At 44.0% G+C, this 23,139-nt stretch overlaps 1 protein-coding gene across 1 annotated transcript; it reads right to left on the bottom strand.

Annotated features, from left to right (window-relative positions):
• Window positions 1-352: 352 nt before the first annotated feature.
• On the bottom strand, window positions 353-1,948 carry LOC311063023 (kelch domain-containing protein 3-like; the record flags this gene model as incomplete). Its single annotated transcript, XM_084082239.1, has 3 exons — window positions 353-374; window positions 894-1,132; window positions 1,448-1,948. The coding sequence occupies 3 exons, from the start codon at window positions 1,946-1,948 to the stop codon at window positions 353-355; spliced, it is 762 nt and encodes a 253-aa protein (XP_083938365.1).
• Between the last annotated feature and the right edge of the window lie 21,191 nt (window positions 1,949-23,139).

The raw sequence follows: 23,139 nt of genomic DNA on the forward strand, positions 1-23,139 counted from the left end.
GGGAATGAATGATATTGGTTGTGTAGCTTGTCAATCAAATCATCCCACCCCTCCTAGAGAATAGCCTACTTTATCGTCAATTTTAAAATAAATGGGACCATAATTTAGCAAAACGCATATCCTGATGATTGAAAGGAGACTTTAACTAGCGACTGGAAGCATATAGAATTTATGACAATTTTTATTACGGTAAGAAAATCTAGTCTAAAGTTTGTCAAAAAACCCATTCACTTGCGTTAAAATTAATTCTTTCTGACACCGCAGGTCGGCGCAGGGTAAAACAGCGCCACTCTGGCCATTCATAAGCTTCCGTGTTGGGCTCATCGTAAATATCCAAGACTTGCCCCTTGGTTCAGAGCTTCCCTTGCTCCAGACTGTATGATGGAAGCATTTGAAAATGGCGGGGCAACAGTCTGGCCACGCGAGACTGTAGGGTGAGAGCGACAGGTCTCCAGTCGTTCAGGCATGTCACATAATATGGTGAGCAGAGGGTTTGAATGAGACGAAAGTCTCATAGACACAGTATAAAACATTTTTACATTCACAATGTAAATAGGTTTTATAGTGTGTCTGGTACACATATATGTCTCATGACTTAAGCACAAACCTGGATGATCATTGTACACATGACAAGGTCGGTCGGTCTGTCTGTCTGTCTGTCTGTCTGTCTGTCTGTCTGTCTGTCTGTCTGTCTGCGTAAATTCTTCTCCAGTGGTCCAGTGGTTTTCAAAGGGGTGGCCACAAGGGGGGATTAGGAGGTCCAAATGGAAAGGTGTGTAAAAAGTGTGCTAACTATTATGTTTATAATATATTTATTATATATTTTTTGTTTAGTTTTTGGGGGATTTCATTTATTTATGTTGTTGTTGGTAGTCATGGCTGCCAGTTCCCACCTGATATCGTGTGGGAGTTCCGACTGCTCCAGATCGTACTGCATAACAGCTAGCTTGCATAACGTCTTCAGGCTAGGACGCAAGTCTAAGACGTACAGGTCATGTTCAAGAAGAGGTTCACCGGGCGCTCCGTCTACAGATGTGATCGTGTAACCTCCGAAGAGGACGACACGATCTCCCACCACGCAACAGCAGATGGTAGTCATCCTCGAACACATGCCGTTCCCCTTGGGCTCAACCTTCTTCCAGCAGAAGGTCTCTGGGTTGAATTTCCACAGATCATTGAAGGTCTGTTTCAGAAAGCGGTTGTGGCCGCCGAATACATACATCTCTCCATTGTAGGCAAATGCTGAATAACCCGCACGTCGTTCTGGAAGAAGCTGTGCAGAAGGCGTGCTCAGCCAGCAGTTGGTCTCTGTGTCAAACACTCTGGTGGTGTTGTAATATTCCTTCCATCTCCCCCCAAATACAAACATCTTTGTCCCGATGATGCTGGCAAAGTGACACGACGAAGCAGGTGGCGCAGTGCCACCGGTGTTAATTAAAGACCAGACCATCGTGGCGGTGTCCAACTTGTGGACATCATTCATACGTGGTTGCTGTATCGTCAGGTTCCATCCTCCATGTAAATACATGACCTTCCCCAAGGCACAGGCTGAGTGGTGTGTCCTCCCCTCGGGAACAGTCCCAAAAACCTTGGGTTTGAGCCACCTGTGGGTGTCGACGTCAAACGCATGAAGTATGTTGCAGAAACCTTTTGTAGACGTACAACGACCGCCCCAGACGTAGACTACGTGTTCTATCAGCACAGCTGTTTGGCTCCAGCGCCTGGAGGGAACCTCAGGGGGGCGTTGTTCTCCCCTTCCAGTTGTCAGCGGGGGCAACGTCAACCAGCGCAAACACACCGTGTTGAAAATGTGAACATCAATCTCATCCATGTGGTTCTTGTCACCCTTGCCTCCAAAGAGGTATATCTTGGGCCCGACCGCTATAGCAGCATGGTCACATTGTCTTTGAGGTAGACCGTACCTCAGAGACACCGTCCAGCGTAGCATGGTAGATATACAATATGGATTTGCCGTGTCTCGGTTTGCCGCATCTCGCTCCGTAAAGGAATGGACGTTCTGTATCACACGCTAACATTTGTATTAGAAAAGCAGCACAAATGTCACACGAAGCCTGGCCAATCTGTAAAGGTGAAGGGCTGCGTTGAAAGATATGCCCTAAAATGGCACGTGGAAAAGCTTAAAGGGATAATTCACCCCCAAAATGACATTTCTTCTATCCCCATGGAGACTTGAATTCATGGATATTTTTTGCTTTTGTCACATTCCTAAGCCAATAATTTGATGACCAGCCGTCGTTCCGGTAGGAGACACAAAGAGTCTCCTTTGTGTCCCCTACCGGAATTGCTGCCTACCGGTCCGCTGGTCATGAAATTATTGGCTTAGGAATGCGAAAAAATATAAAAAAAATATCTGTGAATTCAAGTCTCCATGAATAATCAATAGGAAAAAAGTTATTTTTTGGTTGAACCTATAAGGGCCTATAAGGGTAGAGGCGTGAGAGAGCGGTTCTCAAACTTTTCAGGCTGCGACCCCCCAAAATGGGGGACCCCCCACCCTGACAAGCATTTGGAATTGACGGAGTTGAGGCATCACATTTAGTTTGACTCAGTTCCAAGATATTGTGAAAATAGCTGATCTACAAGCTCACAACGCCTCTCGTTGCAAAGCTTGTATATCAGCTACTGTGTATGCTGCTGAGCTCGTCCACGTAGATACAACTGACCCCAAAACAGCCGAGGACGGCAGAAACTCAGCACAGACAGCCACCAAACCAACAGAAACTCTCTTATTGACTTTGCCCTCAGGTGGCTTTATTCAGCCCTCTCCCTCTCTCTCTCACACACACACACACACACACACACACACACACACACACACGTACACACGTACACACACACACACACACACACACACACACACACACACACACACACACACACACACACACACACACACACACACACAGTGTGATGTCATATCTCTGAGTCAATGCTGTTTGATAAGTGTAGTCATTGTTAATGTGTATTACAGAACATAACGCTGCCTTCAGGATATGAAATGTGAGTGTGTTTGTGTGACTAAGAAACCTGTGGTCACCTTCTGTGGTGTGAATAAGAAATAGTTGATGATTTAATATAGCCTAGTACATGTGAAGCACTTTGTCTAAAGATATCTATCCATCTATCCATCCATCCATCTATCCATCTATTTACTTAGTGAGTTCTCTCTTGGTGTGTCAGGATGAGTGTTGTACATTATGAGGATCCAAATGCAGGCAGCAGTTTATTAACAAAACGTAATAAATTGGACTAGCGAGTGTAATAAATTGGACTAGCGAGTGTAGATGTAGACTACAAGGAACTACTTAAAACTGACAAGGAACACATTTAAACACAGTGTTTAAAGAGACACTAACAGGACAGAGGTGAACTCGATGGACACTCGATGTGTGTGTGTGTGTGTGTGTGTGTGTGTGTGTGTGTGTGTGTGTGTGTGTGTGTGTGTGTGTGTGTGTGTGTGTGTGTGTGTGCGCGTGCGTGCGTGCGTGCGTGCGCGTGCGTGTGTGCGCGTGCGTGCGCGTGTGTTGTTATGAAAGTCACTTTCCCTGTGCCAACAGTGTGTCATCCACTCGTCATGTCTGGTGATGTCATTTCCTGTTAGCACTGTCAGTCAGGTGAGTCAACCCTTTCACTGATACCACGCACGCACACACACACACACACACGCACGCACGCACGCACACACACACACACACACACGTGCGTGCGTACACACAAGTCACTCACTCACAAAAAACATGTGTACATGCAAAGTTTCTTTCTCTTCCTATCTATATTCCTCTGTATTCCTCTCTCTCTCTCTCTCTCTCTCTCTCTCTCTCTCTCTCTCTCTCTCTCTCTCTCTCTCTCTCTCTCTCTCTCTCTCTCTCTCTCTCTCTCTCTCTCTCACACACACACACACACACACACACACACACACAGCGAGTGACAGAGAGAGAGAGGGAGAGAGACCTGCATGGCCCGTGGCTATGAATTCCTGTGGGTTTAAGCCAGTTGTCCCAGAATGCCTTGCGGTTGCACCGACAACAGAGGTGACTTGTGTCTACATTCAGCCTGCATGCTCTCTCTATGAGCACTGAATTATCATTAGTATTATGATTTATTATATTATTATGATGTATTCTTATGATCCGCCACCAAAATGTGGAATGCCCTGACACCATACATAAAAAAATGTGAATCACTGGTTTATTTCAAAACTAGTGCTGTTTACATTTCTGACTAATAAAGTATTCAATCAATCAATCAATGATGATCAGTGAGTCTCAACCTTTTTCATTTCAAGGATCAACAGTTATATAATCATGTCTGTCGGATGGAAACCTCATATGACCAAAACTGTTACTCTTCAGGGTTCAAATTCAAAAGCATCGAAAGCAGCTGGCGACCCGACCGAGGCTGATCAGACCGCGGTCTGTGTCCAAGTGGCATACTACAGCCCCCACTGTCTCTTGAGGGGAGTTAGAGACAGTGCTAATGAGGGGGTTTAGGGAGGCAGGTGAGCTGTTTTGGCGACACTAGGAGTCTCTAGGCACTGTGGGTTGACTCCGGGCCTGGCTCCTCTTTCGTCTGACCAGAATAACTAAAATCTTATGGTATTTAGTTGACCAAAACCAGTCTAAAACTAAAATATTTCAGATGACTAAAATGTGGCTAAATGAATGAAGACTAAATTAAATTGTATTACAAATTTGCTGTCAACTCACAGAGTGCACAGGAGTGTCTACTCTATACAAACACTGAGGACCAGATTGTGTTTGTGTCGAGGGACTTTCCCCAACCTTAGATATGAGTCACAGTCACGCACGCACGCACGCACGCACGCACACACACACACACACACTCACACTCACTCTCACTCTCACTCTCACTCTCTCTCTCTCTCTCTCTCTCTCTCTCTCTCTCTCTCTCTCTTTAAAGTCCTGTTGTACCTGTGTCATTCAGGAGTGATGTCATCTCTTCATACATTATGTCATAACACTCAGAGTCTCACATCATTGTATGTGACTCATGGTGGTGGGTCGGTTCGTAAACAGTGACACCTGGTGACAGGAATATGTTACTGTAACTAGAATGAATGAATGACAACCATGGAAGACTTTTCTAAAGACTCATGCATACTGTATATTAGACTAGGGGTCTTCAATAGAGGGTCTGGGCCCCCTAGGGGGTCCTCCGAGTTATCACAGGGGGGCCGCCAAATCTTTGTGAGATATGATTTTTTTTTGTTTACATTAACCACTTGAACCCTAGCATCCATTTTCTGAGGTATAGGTATAGAGGGAAAATGAGCAGACTCAGAAGTAAACAGGGGGTCCCCAGCAAAAGGTGTTAGCACGGCATCACAATCATTTTAAACACTTTATCCATTTATATGTTGGCCATTCAAAATTAGCAGATATACAAGCTCACAAGTGCGTCACTTCGTGCTTGCTGTACATCTTCTATTTTTCTAATTATTGTATTGACAAATAAAAAAAAGAAGAAGAAAATGAATAACTTGCTCTTACACACATGTTCTCTTGTGGGGGTCCCTGGCACAACATATTTTCAGATGGGGGTCCGCCGCAAATTTCGACCTCTTGAGCCAGTGCATTATCAGATCTGATCATATCATATGACAAGGTGAGCAGGATGTAAGGGTCATGTGGGGGTCAGGGTCTGGTCCCCCCCAGGGTCAATATTACACCTCAGAGCAGAGGACAGTAACCAAGCACCTTTACCTGCATGTTATTGATTGATTGAATACTTGATTGGTCAGAAATGTTAACCTTTAAGACCGGGAACGCATCTATGTCCATCTAAGATTTCTTTGGCTAGTCAAACATAGCAGATATACAAGCTCATAGTGTGGCACACGGTGCTGCGCTATGATCTTGTAGATCTGCTATTTTTTGGGGGGTCCTTGACATGGAAAAGTTGGAGCACCACTGATTTAGCAACATAAAGTTAGGATTTAGAAGACATTTTTGGATATGTATTTGGCCCGCAGACCCCCATCTCAAAATGTTTTGTTCCAGGGACCCCCCAGAAGCAAAGATTGGAGTTACAAATGTTCACTTTTGTGCAAAAAAGATACTTTATTAAAGAACGGACTCCACAGCCGCAGAAAAGAACCAGATCTGGTCGTTAGAAGAGAAAAGACACTGATGGGGTTTTACATATTATAGACAGATTAGTTCACGCTGTTTGCCTGCAGCTGGGGGTGTCATCTAGGGTCGGATGGGGTCACGTGAGGTCAGACAGTCAGCCTGTAGGGAAACTGGGGCAGGGTCAAGATTACCCCCCTTCCCCCCCACACCATGGACGCCTCTAATGACCAATGAGGAGCCTCGTTAGTGACCTCCGACCTGATGGACCTTGAGGCCTCAGGAGGGGGTGGCAGACCAGCTGGGATCAGGGAGGGGTTTGAACTCACGATGGACGGAGTGGGTCGCTAACACGCCTGTGATTTTTTACCAGTGGTGGAAGACGTACTCTGATTTATTTTTTTCTTTATTTTTCCTTCGTAAAAGTTGCAAGTTCCCATTGCTGGGAAGTAACTTCTTGTTTGAAGGCTAGTACAACCTTAGCACACCACACACACACGTATACGCACGCGCACGCACACACACACACACACACACACACACACACACACACACACACACACACACACACACACACACACACTGTGTCTCGGGTAATGTGTCCTGTGACACGTCTGTGTAGCCCGCAGTTCTCTTCTCTTTTTTTCCTCTCATTTCTGCCCTCCCTCCCTCATCCCTCCATCTCTCCATCCTCCGGTGTTCATGCAGGCAGACAGATGCGTCCTGTCGGCTCTATAGAACAGAATCATGTACTACTACATTATTCATGTGTGTGTGCGTGTGTGTGTGTGTGTGTGTGTGTGTGTGTGTGTGTGTGTGTGTGTGTGTGTGTGTGTGTGTGTGTGTGTGTTTGTGCGTGTGTGCGTGTGTGCGTGTGCATGTGCGTGTGCGTGTGTGTGTGTTCGCCTGCAGCCCTTCATTAAACTGTACACACTCCAGTCACAAAAACAACATAAAAACGTTTTTTTTCTCTCTTCTTGCCGGGTGCACAGCTCTAAAAGTACATATCATTTAGATACAGGGACGTGCACAGACTCTAACTGGTGCTACAGCACCTGCCCTTTGCCCTTTTGACCAGAAGTGCCCTTTTGAAAAACAGGGAAAAAAAGTTTGGGTTTTTTTTCAGTTTAAAGAAGGGGTCTTCAACAGGGGGTCTGGGACCCCTAGGGGGTCCTCAGAGTTACTACAGGGGGTCCGCCAAATCTTTATGTGGTATGATTTTTCTTTTTACCATAACCACTCGAAACCTAGCATCCCTTTTCTGAGGAGAACTTTAGCCAAAAATAGCAGATCTACAAGCTCACAACGCCTCGCAGCGCGAGGCGTTGTGAGCTTGTAGATCTGCTATTTTTGGCAAAGAGGTATAGGTGTAGAGGGAAAGAAGAGCAGACCAAGTAAACAAAAAAAAGTATAATCTTAAACACAATTTTATACAATATAGAGGGGGGTCCCTGCTTCATCTCTCTCTCAGCTAGGGGGTCCTTGGCCTGAAAACGTTGAAGACCCCTGGTTTACATTATGTAGCCCATGGTGACATCGATCAATTCTGGATTAAAAGCTTCTAATATATTAACAATTCCCCAAAATGTGCGTTGCAATTTTCTTCCATAAATCTCACACTACTAAGGCAGCAAGGTGCCCTTTTTTTTTACTTGAGCACCTGCCCCTCAAAATGTTTGTGCACGCCACTGTTACTGAAGGCACTAACACTGTCTCTCTGCATTCTATATTATGTGTTTACCTTCCTTACTGTAAGTGGCTCTGGATAAAGAGCGTCTGCTCAATGCCTGGAATTTACAGCCAGCACTCACGTTGTCCATTCGGCCCCTATTTATTTTATTATAGAAACGGGTGCAACAATACAAACCGGACTCGTTTTGGCCACTAAAGCCTTGATTACACTGAGGAAGGCTTTGTAAGAGGAAACACGTCTGGTCTGGTTTTGTCTTGTTGCCTTTTTCTTTTCTATAATGAAATAAGAAGTGCCTGAATGGACAGAAACATGAGTGCTGGCTATCATTCCTTCTATATTGCTATGAAAACCCACGTTTTTATCTTAACGAGATAGTTCACCCAAATAATTACTTTTTTTCTATCAATTACACACCCAGTGAAGCCTTGAATTCATGGAGATTTATTTTTATTTTTTGTCGCATTTCTGAGCCAATAATTTGATGACCGGCGGAAAGATGCTAATGTATCAAAATAGGGGTCGGGTGTGTAATCGATAGAAAAAAAGTCATGTTGGGGGTGAACTATCCCTTTAAGCCATTGAATCCAGGAACACGTTTTAATTTTGAAAATGTGTGCAAATCTTTGAGTATATACATTTTTTAAAGCGAACATTTTTAACTCAAATCTTTGCTTCTGGGGGGTCCCTGGAACAAAATATTTTGAGACATTTTTTTTGTACATTTGTAGAATCCCCAGAAGCAAAGATTTGAGTTACAAATGTAATTTATTTATATAGAGAATATGTATTCTATGAGAGCTATGAGCTTGTATATCTGCTATTTTTGAATAGCCAAATAAATAAAAAAATGACAAAGATGTGTTCCCGGAATTGAATGGGTTAAGTATCCCGTATCAAAACTACATGTCTGCACGTTTGCAACAAAATAATAGTGGCAAGACCTCCTGCTTCAATAGACACAAACATGCTTTGAGAAGGCGCGGCCTGACACAGCTGTAATGACGCATCGCTCCAATGAACCGGCAGCAGCAAGAGCCAATGAGGTGTCGTGTCTCGGTGTATATGTGTGTCTATGAGCCAACGTCTCCGTGTAGATGTGTCTGTCTATGCTCAGAGAGCGTACAAATGACTTTTTTTAAATGTATCTTTCGTTCTCATTATTGTTGCACAGTATGTGTGTGTGATGCACACTGTAAACATAGACTGGGAAGAGTATAGCGAAGGAATAGAGAAAGAGAGAGAAGAAGAGGAGAAAGAGAGAGACAGAGAGAGACAGAGAGAGCGGGGGGGGGGTAGATAAATGATGAATGACAGAGCAGACATGTTGGTCATGTGTCCTACATGATCAATCTGTCATCATTTGCACTCACTAATCAAACTAGATTACACCACCAATATTTATCACTGAGCACACACACACACGCACACACAGGCACGCACACACGCACACACGCACACACGCGCACGCACACACACACACACACACACACACACACACACACACACACACACACACACACACACACACGCTCAAACATCACTCATGGCGACCTGACAGATGAGCTATAGGAGTCATTCACACACACACTCTGTCATTGAGTCTCCCTAAACACTCATTCTCATGGAATGAACATGAAATCTCATGAGTGAAAATATGACGGTGGTGTTTAGGTATTATCATGGCAAACCTGTGTCGCTGCTGTTCTACGATGCAGGCCAACCAGTTAAAGAAATCATAGATTTATAGGCATTTATAATTTAACCTTTGATATTCGGACATTTCTGAGATTACATTCATGTTCATGGAAGTTGCTTCTGAACATGTGTTCTATTTATAGTTTGACCACATAAAATCTATTATTTAATCTGTATACAACTATAGCCGCACATGGCCAATACAAGCTCACATCGCGTGAGATGTGAAACATGCTTCCCAGGAGACATGCTAGGCTTCTATCTTATTTTTTAAAAATATGTTTTAAATATCTCTTGTTCTGTATCTGTCTACCGCCATGACTACTGAATACCCCCATGGGATCAATAAAGGTCTGTCCATCTATCTATCTATCTATCTATCTGTCTACGCGGACGGACGGACGGACGGAGGGAGGGTGGGTATCAGGCAGTGGTGGAAAAAGTACTCAAATTCTTTATTTAAGCAAAAGTACCAATACTGCAATATAAAACTACTCTGTTACAAGTAAAAGTCCAGAATTAAAAAATTACTTGAGTAAAAGTACAAAAGTATTGGCATCAAAATGATAAATGATAAATCATTTGCTGGTGTTTGTTCCTGAATAAACGTGATTGATGGGCCGGGGTTTAACCACTTAAACCCTATATTATGTAATTAGTTGACTGGAGTCCCTCAGGGGCCTATACTAGGACTATACTAGAAATGGAAGGAATGTAGCCATGTTATGGATCCAATCCAATATAGTTATGGATACGATCAGTTTAGTCAACAAGCTCTTAAAACCAATGTATGTTAATACTTATATTGGTTAAATATTTTCACTCTCATTTTCGAAAGGTTTCAGGCATAGCGAAAATAGCAGATCGACAGGCTCACAAAGTTATCAGTTATTTTCACTATGTTTGTGCAACTGTCCTGTACGACGAGCTATAGGGCATTAGTTTACGGGAAACATTTGAGATGCAAGGGTTTTGCCAGACAGAAACGATATATGTCCATCCGTCCGTCCGTCCCTCCCTCCCTCCCTCCCTCCCTCCCTCCCTCCCTCCATCCATCCATCCATCCGTCCATCCATCAACAATTGCCTTCTCTTCCCACATCTGTCTTGTCTCTGTATCTCTCCCTTTCTCTTTGACATCTCTCATTTATGTTTGAATTACATCCATTTATCAACAAAACACTGTCATACAGCCACACACACACACACACACACACACACGCGCGCACACACACACGCACACACGCACGCACGCACGCACGCACGCACGCACGCACGCACGCACACACACACACACGCACGCACACACACGCACAGGAGTGGAGAGAGGAGAGGAGAGGAGAGGAGAGGAGAGGAGAGGAGAGGAGGTGATACAGATTCATTTGAAGTCAGTCAGGTAAAGGTTTAGACTCAACACTGTCTCACTTCTGGGACAGACATCCCAAGAAGTCAACCTGTGACTGGATGGGGGTTCCCTTCCCTTCCCTTCCAGTCAAACAGCTTTTTTTTAAAAATTGACTTATGTCAATCCAACGCCCCCGTCTTTTGACGCATGGTGTGTGTTTTCAGTTTTTAAGCTAGATGGCGCTCTTCGCTATCCTATGAGTCACCATTTGACTCCCAGTGAAGCAGGAAATCACGTGATCGCAGACAAACAGACACATTCACTCCCATTCTAATGGATTTAGAAAAATGCCCTCTGTGCATTTTGGCGAAAACAACCTAATTCAACTGATAATAACTATGGAACGGATTCCGCACACACACACCTTCCTGTAGTACACAAATGTGTTTGTGTTCACAAACTAATTACAAGCCATTAGGAAGAGAGGCCTGTCAGCTAACAATTAGCTCTGCTAATCTGCTACATGGATGGTCTGTGGGTCCAATGCAAAGAGAGAGAGAAAAGGAGAGAAAAGGAGAGACTGCTCGTGCGTGCGTGCGCGTGCGTATGTGTGTTACAGTAATTGCCACTATGGGATACTGCAGAGGAAACCTTTTAATTGTTCTTCACAGTTACAGGGTTTACAGTAGCTGTGACATGAACTCTGTTTAAAAAGAGAAGAGCGATTAAGCATTGTCAAGGACACGGCTGACCTGCTCTGTGTTATAATTCAATTCAATACTATTCCACTATAGTGCCAAATCACAACAAGTTGTCTCAAGACTACACAACATAATATTGCAGCAATTATAAACCCATACTTTTAGTTTTTAGTTTAGTTTATTTATTTTGGTCATGATTTTAAAACAAAACATACAGTACAATGTAGTCAACAGGATGGATTCTACCGATAGATTCAGTAGCGCAGCTTTGAATCTGTTCTTGAGAGATTACTACATTGCAGAATTGGTACTTTCACGTAAGCATTTTTTTTTTTTGCCACAGACCATACCCGCCGCTACCCGGAAGCAACTGTGATCAATACCTCAAAAATCACACCCTGTGTGAAGGTAGCGGCGCCTTTGATACATTTTGTCATCGATATGTGTTTATAATGTGTTTATAGCCATGTGTCACGTGAAGCTTTGTTGACGGGTCTGACCAATCAGAACGTTGACGGGTCTGACCAATCAGAACGTTGACGGTGAACACGGACAAAGTCAGGTATAGAGCAGGATCCGCTGAGCGGCTAGCGCCGCTAAAAAAGGAAAGAGAGGAAGAAAAGAGCTACCCGTGCTACAGCAGCAACATGTGCATCTTTAAGCAAGTATTTTAAAACAGTGAAACCTACTGAGGCAAAAAGACACAGAAAGTGATGAGGCCAGCGATTGCTGAATCGAGCAACACCGCTGATGAGACCGCAACTGCGACTCCAGTTGAAAGTTGTGCACTGCAGAAGTGATCATCCAAACATTGTCAACAACCTCCCATTGCTCCCCAGGTTGGGAGTTTGACAAAAAACAAAGGTATTGAGGAGGAGGAGGATTAATATTAACCCATTAAGACCTGAAGCCGATTCTACATGTCTCCTACATCTCAACAGTATTCTGAAAAACCTGGAACTGTGTCATTTTTAGATTTGAGCTAAAAAGCATTATTTTACACTTTGGGCTATTCAAAAATAGCAGATCAACAAGCTCATAGCGCGGCACCGAGTGCCGCGCTACGAGCTTGTAGATCTGCTATTTTTGAAAAATCGTGAAAATGTGTGCAAATCTTTGAATATATATATTTTTAAAGCGAACATTTTTAACTCAAATATTTGCTTCTGGGGACTCCCTGGAACAAAATATTTTGATGGGGGTCCGCGGCCAAATACATATAATTTTGGGGGTCCTTGACATGAAAAAGTTTGAGCACCACTGATATAGAAACATACGTTTTTCAGAAAACTGTTGAGATTTAGGAGACATGTAGAATCGGCTTCAGGTCTCAATGGGTTAAAAATGAATATATTAATATATGAATATATGAATATATGAATATTGATATTAATATTGATATTGATATTGATATTAATATTATTATATTAATATTAGTATTAATATTTAATATATTTATTATTATTATTATTATATTATTATTACCCTTATTATTACTCTACGCAGGAGAGTTTTGTTTTCACTTTCTAAATATGACACACCGATTGGTCAAGCCTCACGTGACACGTGACAATACGGTGAAATATTGTATAAATACATGGCGTCACTTTGGCAGTGTCTTTGCCACTGCCAAAGTGAGGTAAGACAGGAACCATCACGAAATGGCTGCATGGCTGATACATAATTGGCAAATAGGACAGATAGGACACTTATATAGACAGGAGGGATATGACACTTACACAGACGGATAGGACACTTATAGTACACAGACAGGACGGATAGGACACTTATACAGACAGGACGGATAGGACACTTATACAGACAGGACGGATAGGACACTTATACAGACAGGACGGATAGAACACTTACACAGACAGGACGGATAGGACACTTACATAGACAGGAGGGATATGACACTTACACAGACAGGACGGATAGGACACTTACAGTATACAGACAGGACGGATAGGACACTTACAGTATACAGACAGGACGGATAGGACACTTATACAGACAGGAGGGATAGGACACTTACACAGACAGGACGGATAGGACACTTATACAGACAAGACGGATAGGACACTTATACAGACGGATAGGACACTTATACAGACAGGACGGATCGGACACTTATACAGACAGGATGGATAGGACATTTAGAACATAAGAATTAGAACATTCCCAACATTCCCAACACAAGTCTGGTAAGAGTGAGGTAAGACAGGAACAATCACGAAATGGTTGAGAAATGGCGGATACTGTAACAATTGGATAGGACACTTACACAGACAGGACGGATAGGACACTTACACAGACAGGACGGATAGGACACTTACATAGACAGGACGGATAGGACACTTATACAGACAGGAGGGATAGGACACTTATACAGACAGGACGGATAGGACACTTATACAGATAGAACATTCCCAACATTCCCAACAGCGGAGAGTTGTGCTCCGAGGAGCACTTTTTCTAGTTATTATTATTATTACCATTATTATTTTAGTATTAGTATTATTATGTCTGTTTGGCATGCATGGCAACAGTTTATGTTGTATGTGATGTCAGACCAGCCTATATAAGCTGTTGCAGTGTTTAAAAACAACTGTATACGTCGAGAGAAAACGGCAGACTGATAAGGAGAGACCGAGGTACAGAGAAACCGAGTCTCTGAGAAACAGTGTGTGTGTAGCTATGTTTCGGTGGACAGTGACTGAAATGAAAGGCCGTCCAAAGGGATTACGTCCTGTCGCTGTGACGGTCGGGAACAAGGTGTACTTTATATCCATCATGCACGCCGCCATAGACGAGATGGAGGTTCACGTCTTCGACACTGTGTCCTTGCTCTGGACGACGTTGCCAGTGAGAACTCGAATAGGAAAACTTCCCCCTGGCCACACAGCTGTGCTGATAGAAGATATCATCTACATTTGGGGAGGATGGTATAATTATTACTACTTCATGCGGGGCACTGCGCTTTATGCATTTGATGTTGACACCCACAGATGGTTCAAGCCCAGTGTTTCTGGAACAGTGCCACGGGGGAGGCGGGACCACACAGCGTGTGTCCTGGGGAAGGCCATGTATGTCTATGGAGGATCGATCAGCGGGGCTCAACCGGTTAATGACATCGACAAGTTGGACACCACCGCGATGGTCTGGTCTTCTATTAACACCAGAGGCCCTGCTTCAGCGTGTCACTCTGCCACCATCATCGGGACAAAGATGTTTGTATTTGGTGGCTTAGGTGACATCAGAGTGTTTGACACAGAGACCAACTGCTGGCAGAGCCCAAAGCGTCCTGCGCAGCGTTCTCCAGAAGCACACAGGCGTAAATGGTGTCAATCAGGCTTTGCCTACAATGGAGAGCTTTACGTATTTGGTGGGCACGTGTATCGTCGGAACCGAGTCATGAATGTCATGTGGATATTCAATTCAGAAAACTTCTCCTGGAAGACGATCGAGCTCAAGGGGCTCAAAAGCTCATTTTTCGAGGCTAGCTTTTGCATGGTGGGAGATCGTATCGTCGTCTTTGGAGGAGACGAAGAGAACCGACCCGCTAATGATCTGTGCATCTTATACTTGAGTCCCAGTCTGAAGACGTTATGCAAGCTAGCTGTTATTCAGTATGGTTTGGACCGGTCGGAACTCCCACATAACATCAGGTGGGAACTGACAGCCATGCCTAGATGAGTGTGTTCCAGTGTTCATTTCGTCGACTAAAACTATGACGAAAAAACCCACTGACAAAAAACTAATAAAAACTAAGCTATGGTGACTGTAAATAAGACTACATATTGAGAACTTCGTCAACAAATAAAAAGGAGAAGGGAAGAGATTCAGTAGAGCTAAAAGACAAGTCATTGTATGTTTGGTTGCGCTCTGGTGTGGCCCTCTGAAAAAAAGCAGATCTACAAGCTGAGCTTGAAGATATTTTCAGCATGTAACCAAGTGTAAAATCAGGCATTACGACGCCATCAAGGCACCGCCGAAATACATTTTTGACCCCGGTGCAGCCTAGATCGGGGGCAAATCTCAGGCATAAATATTGTCTAGTGTGAGAAGTCACAGATGCAATCTTAACCCTCCGGAGTTGCTCACAGGACGGTCGGGGCCGCCCGGACAATTTTCAAACATGTTTGATATTTATCTGGATCGCTACTGTATGGAACACCTGCAGCGGGGGTCGGAGCGAGAGAAATACGGACGCTGTTCCAACACCGAAATGCCACGCACGCACACACACACACACACACACACGCGCGCGCACATGCACACTCACACACACGCGCACACACACACACACACTTTCAATACCGTCAGGTTTATGTAGGATGGACAATCAGGTGCAGCTGCGGTGGATCAATTTTATTTTAATTAAAATACATTATTTCGATAATGATTTTTTTTTTCTTTTTTTCGTTTTATAATATTGGACTGACAGTCCTATATATCTAGGCTATTATTGCTATAATGTCCATAGAGAATCTATCCCCACCTGAAGGATGCTTATTAAACTTATATAATTTGCCTGGTATCATTCCATGCTTCATCTTGTGGTGCCGTCTAAAATCATATTCCTTGGCTTGCAAGCAGCCAAAACTTGTGCAGCCGATGAAACACAACGGCTTTGCATTGATGACACCAGGTAATAGATAAACACATAGTTTGCTGTCCATATTTACCTTTAAATGCCCTGTTTTCAGCACTGTCACATATCCTCTTGTGTCATAGCAGCAGAAGGGGGTAATAATAATATGAATAAAAGTAAAATCATTCAAAGTATTGAATCCTACTATAATTCTACAAAGCTCTGTAGTACATGGTGTAGTGCGTGGTGAGGCCAAAAACAGTTCTGCCCGGTTCTCCTCAGTGGCTGGAGCAATTGATCTGAATTTGCACACAGACATTGACCATTACCATGTGCACGGAACAGCGAAGCCCGTTTTTCGATGTCACCAAATCTCAGCTGTTTACTAGCGTTTTTGTGTAAAAGAATGTCGCCATGGTTACGGGGCTGCCCAGCTGTGGGATGGCCCCGCAAGCTATGGGACGAACTGCCTCCCGGGTTGCCAGATCATGTGCGCATATTCCCCCACGGGTACGGACTAGTGATTATAATTATAATGAGTTAGGCTCTGCTACATGGTCAGTCCATAACTGTATTACTATTCACAAATAGAAAGGGGGGAAACCAGCTAGTTTACAGTTTATTTTGCCACCTAATAGCTTACATTTTGATTCATTCTCTTAGAGTATCACAAATGTAGGCCAATATATGTCTTGTAAGGCGTTTTGTCTTGACTCTTGGAGTTCCAGTACAATTTTTAACTCAATTTCTTAAATTAGCCTTTCATTACATGTTCTGGCCCACCATCTAATGCCTTAGACATCTCAGAGGAGCCACAACAATCTCTACTGGCAAATGCTGAAGAATGGACGGATCCCCTCAGCAGCCTGTCAGCAAATAACCAGCTCTGTAACCATCCGGAAACAAGGAGACACAAGATCTTACAGTCAACAACAGACGAGACTTTAACTCCATATCCACCAGCGTATCCATACCGGAGAAAAACCTTTCCACTGTAAACATTGTGACAAAAGTATCAGTCATTCGGGTAATCAGAAGACACACCAGAGTCTCCACACTGGAGAAAAGCCTCATCACTGCAAAGAGTGTGGCAAGAGTTTCATTCAGTCAAGTGACCTGAAGACACACCTACGTATCCACGCTAGAGACAGATAGATGGCCGTCACAGAGTGCTCTGATATCAGTTAGACCGCTGGTTCTCAAAGTGGGGTCCGGGGAACCCCAGGGGTCCTGCAGGACCTTCACAGCTAGAAGGTCCTGCATGGGTTTGATTCCCGCAGGGGACGCTGTGGGCGCTGGGGGAGTGTTCTCTCCTCCGCGTCATCAGTGCCCATACCCTAGGTGGGGTTGGCGAAAGGGCCTTTCTGTGTGGAGTTTGCATGTTCTCCCCGTGTCCCCTAGGGTAGGTACCCTCACAAAAACATGCAGTACTCCTGGTCTCTATACTGCCTCCAATTGGCCAGCCGGGGCGCCTGATGGAGGAGAAGGGAACTGGTTGGAATAACGTGTTCCTTCCACGAGCTACGTCCAACCAGGGAACCTCTCCCCTGTCTGGTGATAAGAAGATCAGTTGGCTCTCATGCATTGAAGGAGGCATGAGCTCGGCCCTGGCCTCCCTAGGTTGGCAGAGGGAAGGTAGTGCCCAGGATTACATAGACAATTGGCACTGGGTGTAAAAAATAGGGGTTACAAAATCGTGGGATAAAAAAAAAGTTAGACTGATGCTAGTTTCATGGTCTACCTGTGATCCTACTTTCTTGAGGCACGACTACACTGTCTCTCTGCATTCTAAGTATGTGATTACCTTGCTTGGTGTAAGTCGCTCAGGATAAGAGTCAGCTATAAATGCCTAAATTCTAAACAATGTGTTGTTGTTTTTTCACAAGGTAAAGCCCTACTTATTTTTTTCATAAAGTAAAGCCCCTCTTTACCGTACAAAACTGTCTACAATTATAAGTCCATTAGAACAGCCTTTACACTGTCTACAACTATAAGTCCAGAACTGGAATGCAAATGAGCTGCAAAGCGCTCTCGCTCTCTCTCTCTCTCTCTCTCTCTCTCTCTCTCTCTCTCTCTCTCTCTCTCTGTGTGTGTGTGTGTGTGTGTGTGTGTGTGTGTGTGGAGTGTGTAATTATTGTGTCTCAGCATCTGCTGAGGGGGTTATCTGGGGGGGGTGGGGGGGTCTCACCTCTCTCCGCTCAGCGGTGGGTTTATTTCCCCCGGGACGACGCAACCTCACAGGGAAAGATTTGGTTCAAACCCCCCCCCCCCCCCCCGAGTGTGTGTGTGCGCGTGTGCGTGCGTGTGTGTGTGTGTGTGTGCGTGTGTTGCAACGTATAGACGTTGCGAGGACAATGTTCCTGATCCTCACGAGAGAAATGGATGTTTTATGGTTTTAAATTACTTTTAGATTTAGGCTTGATTTATTCTTTGTTGTTTAAAACAGTGGTTTTCAACTTTTTTCATGTGAAGGACCCCCAAAATGATATGTATTTGGCTACGGACCCCCCCCCCCCCCCCCCCATCTAAAAATATGTTGTGCTAGTTATTTTTCAAAAATATCAGATCTACAAGCTCATAGCGCGGCACTCGGTGCCGCGCTATGAGCTTGTAGATCTGATATTTTTGAATAGCCCCAAAGTATAAATATGGTTTAAGTGGTTAAAATTATCGCAACGCTATATTAACATTTTTTTCTGGGGACCCCCTGGTACCCCCTCAAGGACCACGGGTGGTCCCCTGACCACTGGTTGAGAACCACTGGTTTAAAATGATTTTTAGATTTAGGCTACATTTATACTTTGTTGTTGTTGTGTGTGTGCTGTCAAGCACCCAAAACAGCCGATCTTCAAGCTCACAAAAACGTGTATTTTGGGGTGCAATTACACCAGGTCATTATAACCACTTTAATTAAACACCATATGGTTGAGCGGAGTGACCGGAGGCCCTCAGGGTTCCATGCTAGCGTCTTTTCAGTTTTCTGTTATTGTGGTGGAAAGCTTGTAGATCGGCTATTTCTAAAGGGGGGCGTCATCCCAGGACAAAGAATAATGATGAAGCTGATGAGGGCCGATAGCATGGTGTGTGTGTGTGTGTGTGTGTGTGTACGCACACACACACACACACACACACACACACACACACACACACACACACACACACACACACACACACACACACACACACACACACACACACAGCACCTCCCCCCACCATTATCTTCTCTGCTTTCAGTCAAATGGCTGGTTGACATGTGCAACCTTGTCTGTCTGTCTGTCTGTCTAAATCTACAGTTGATTTTGTCGACAAAATTCTATTTTAGCGGTGCCTTGATGGCGTCTGATTTTACAATTGGTTACATGCTGAAAATAGCATCTAATATCTACAAGCTGATTGATATTACTCCTACAGATTTTGTCCAAACATCACGCAAATCAGTACACATTATCTCTCTAGTCATGTCATCAAGACGGACCTGTCCGATTTTTCATATTTCATCCTGATTGGCTAAGACTGACTTTTACCTGACCTGGCGGAGACCTCGTAATGCCTGATTTTACACTTGTTTACGCGCTGAAAATAGCAGAGCTACAAGCTCAGCTTGTAGCTCTTCAATTTTCAGAGCCAAAGCGCAACCAAACATACAATGACTTTGTCCTTTAGTTCTACTGGATCTCCTCTCTAAGTTCTCCTTTTTATTTGTTGACAAAGTTGTCAATATATTTAGGCTTATTGTTGCCAGACCCAAGGGGTCGGCCTACATGAGGCTTTGTCCCCCTTTCGTCCATACATGGGCATAAAAGTCTGTCCACTTTGTGGAAAAGTCTGTCCCCCTTTCGTCCATACATGGGCATAAAAGGGACCTCTGAATTTTGTCCCCCTTTCGTACATACATGGGCATAAAAGGGAATTTATTCTGGGTCTGGCAGAACCAGGTCTCCTGTTACGGGGCCAGGCTGCCAGCATGGCAGCAGGCTCCGTCTTAATGTTCCCTTTATTTTTTCTTCTGCCACTTTTCGCAGTTCTGGCTTAACCGTGCATACGCTTTTTACGAAACTCGGCCATATGATAGATGGTCATGAAAAACTATCAAGAAATAATCTTATAATAAAGTGGTCAGACTGGTGGGCCGCATCATGCATCTTCAGAGCTTGTTTATTTTTGGTCAACTATTTGGGGGGCCCTCACGCAATATCCTCACAGCCTGCCAGTGGGCCCCCGGCCCACAGGTTGAGAACCGCTGCTATTAGCACAGTGTGAATGATGCACATGATGGACAACATGACTCAATGCAAGGGATAGATAGATAGATTCCTACCTTGAGCTGTCTTCTTCCATGTATCGGCGCCACATCGTCCAACTCTGTGTCGTGCGGTCGGTCACGCCTCTGGTCCCACTAGGACGGTGGTTCTCAACCAGTGGTCCGGGGAACACCAGTGGTCCTTGAGGGGGTTCCAGGTGGTCCCCAGCTAAAAGACGGGGAGTTGGTAACCAAATGGACCCTTATTAGATCTTTATCTCTTGAGAGTGTCTCAAGAGTTACATTATTGTTAAACATCTGCATTACTTAATAAACAAGAAGTCACACAATTAGAGAATGTAGAAGAATTGTTATTTTCTATAATTTTTATCCCGCGATTTTTGTAACCCATTTTTTTCACCCGGTGCCAATTTCCTAAGTGATCCTGGGCGCTACACCAGCCCTACACCAGCGCTACACCAGTCCCCCACAGCCAGGGAGGCCAGGGCCGAGCTCATGCTTCCTTCCAGTGCATGAGAGCCAACTGACCTTCTTGTCACCTGACAGGGGGGAGTTTCCCTGGTTGGACGTAGCGCGTGGAAGGAACACGTTATTCCAACCAGTTCCCTTCCCCTCCATCAGGCGCCCCGGCTGTCATGGGGGAGGCGGTATAGCGACCAGGATTACTACATGTTTTTGTGAGGGTATTAACTACCCTAGGAGACACGGGGAGAACATGCAAACTCCACACAGAGTAGGCCCTTTCGCCAACCCCACCCTGGGTATGGGCGCTGATGACGCGGAGGAGAAGACACGCCCCCAGCGTCCCTGGCGGGAATCGAACCCAGGACCTTCTAGCTGTGAGGCGACAGCGCTACCGAGAAGAATTGTTATTTTATCAACGTTTGTCTGTTATCTCTCCTATTGGTACCAACATCAATACAGCATGGATGGAATTGTGGACAAAATCTCATCCAACGACAACAACATATTATAAGTTTTGGGTCTGAGTCTAAATCTCATCAAAAGGTGGTTCTGTGGCTCAAATGTCTGATAAATAATGGACCTTGATATGAAAAGGGTTGAAAAACTCTGCTCTAGGAAGAGACCCTCCTCTGAAGGTGGTCTGTACAGGGGACAGGTGGTGATTATGTGTGTTGATTAAGCAGAACTCCTTCTAAACAGGGGTGGAAAAAGTACTCAAATTCTTTACTTAAGTAAAAGTACCAATACTGCAATATAGTAAAAGTCCAGAATTCAAAATTTGCTTGAGTAAAAGTACAAAAGTATTGTTCATTGGATTTTTACTGACTCACACTTTAATAGTTTGTTGATATATTTGCTCCTATATTACACAGATAGTAATTGATGAATCCTGTTGACACTGTACATATATTCAACTTACATGACATTGTTGACAAAATAATAATAATAACATGCTGTCCCTTCACTACACCAGGTATTGATCTGGAGGAATTTTGAGCAATAAGTTACAAATGAAATTTCTATAGGAACTTGAATGGCCTTGAAAGTGTCTCAATGGCTCTGCTTCAAGATGAAAGTGAGAGAAACTCATTCCCACACACACACACACACACACACACACACACACACACACACACACACACACACACACACACACACACACACACACACACACACACACACACACACACACACACACACACACACACACACACACACACACACACACACACTCCCCTGTCTGTTTCCAAGTAAATCATTTAAAAGCCTGTATTTGAACTGCTTCTTAGCACTACATGACCTTGATATCTTCCAGTCAGGTTTTTTTGACCACACCACAGCACTGAGACTGCTCTTTTCAAAGTTATCAATGACATCCACTTAAATACAGACAGTGGAAACATTTCAGTCTTAGAACTACTGGATCCCAGTGCTGCATTTAACCCAACTTCTAATGTGAACCTAGTGATAAATAAACCCCTTTTGGGAATGTTCAAAGTAATAATAAAAGCAAAGTAAGGTGGTGTCTGGTAGTGCAGCCAGTTAGTGCAGTAAACATGCTTCTTGTTAGTTGTGACTGGAGTTTAAATGTGACTGCTGTCATGTCTCACATGTCTCCCTGATCTCTGCCTCAGTCTCCTGTCTCTCTAAACATAGTATAAACACAATACAAGAAGCAGTTCCTTCACCAACCAGGTTCTACTGTTCTGAAGGAGTTTGGAGCAATCATTTAGGTTTCTATAGGGACTTGAATGGCATATGTCAACCTTAATGACTAATCATGAATAACAAGAGGCAAAAGAGAGACTCATTCACACATGAGGATAAGGATAGAGTTGTTGTTTTTTTACATGTACATTAACGGATAGCCGGGGACTTTACAGAGAAAAGATCACACATTATGTATTTCACTTTTCAGTGAGTCAGAGGCAGTGTGCAGTGTTAGCCTCAAAGCACAATTGACTAAGTCAAAGAGATGGAAGGGAAGATAGTGGATTTTGTAATGTAACAAGCATTCTGATGAGGTCTTGACTTATACAGTGTAATTTAACTGGAACACATATTTTACTTTTCAAAGTCAGAGATATATTTTGCAGTGGTCTCCCATTACCCTTTGAGATATCAGAGTCCATAAAGCGGAGACAATTAGACTCCTCCCCCCATTATATGGTAGATGATTGTCCTCTTCTTTGAGGACATTGACACCTGTATTATGAGACACCACTTTAGATCACCCAGGATGCTAATGGTGAACCAGCCCATCAATACCTAAGATT

The sequence above is a fragment of the Gymnoscopelus microlampas genome, assembly GCF_963454915.1.
Source record: "Gymnoscopelus microlampas genome assembly, chromosome: 16".
Taxonomy (NCBI): Eukaryota; Metazoa; Chordata; class Actinopteri; order Myctophiformes; family Myctophidae; genus Gymnoscopelus; species Gymnoscopelus microlampas.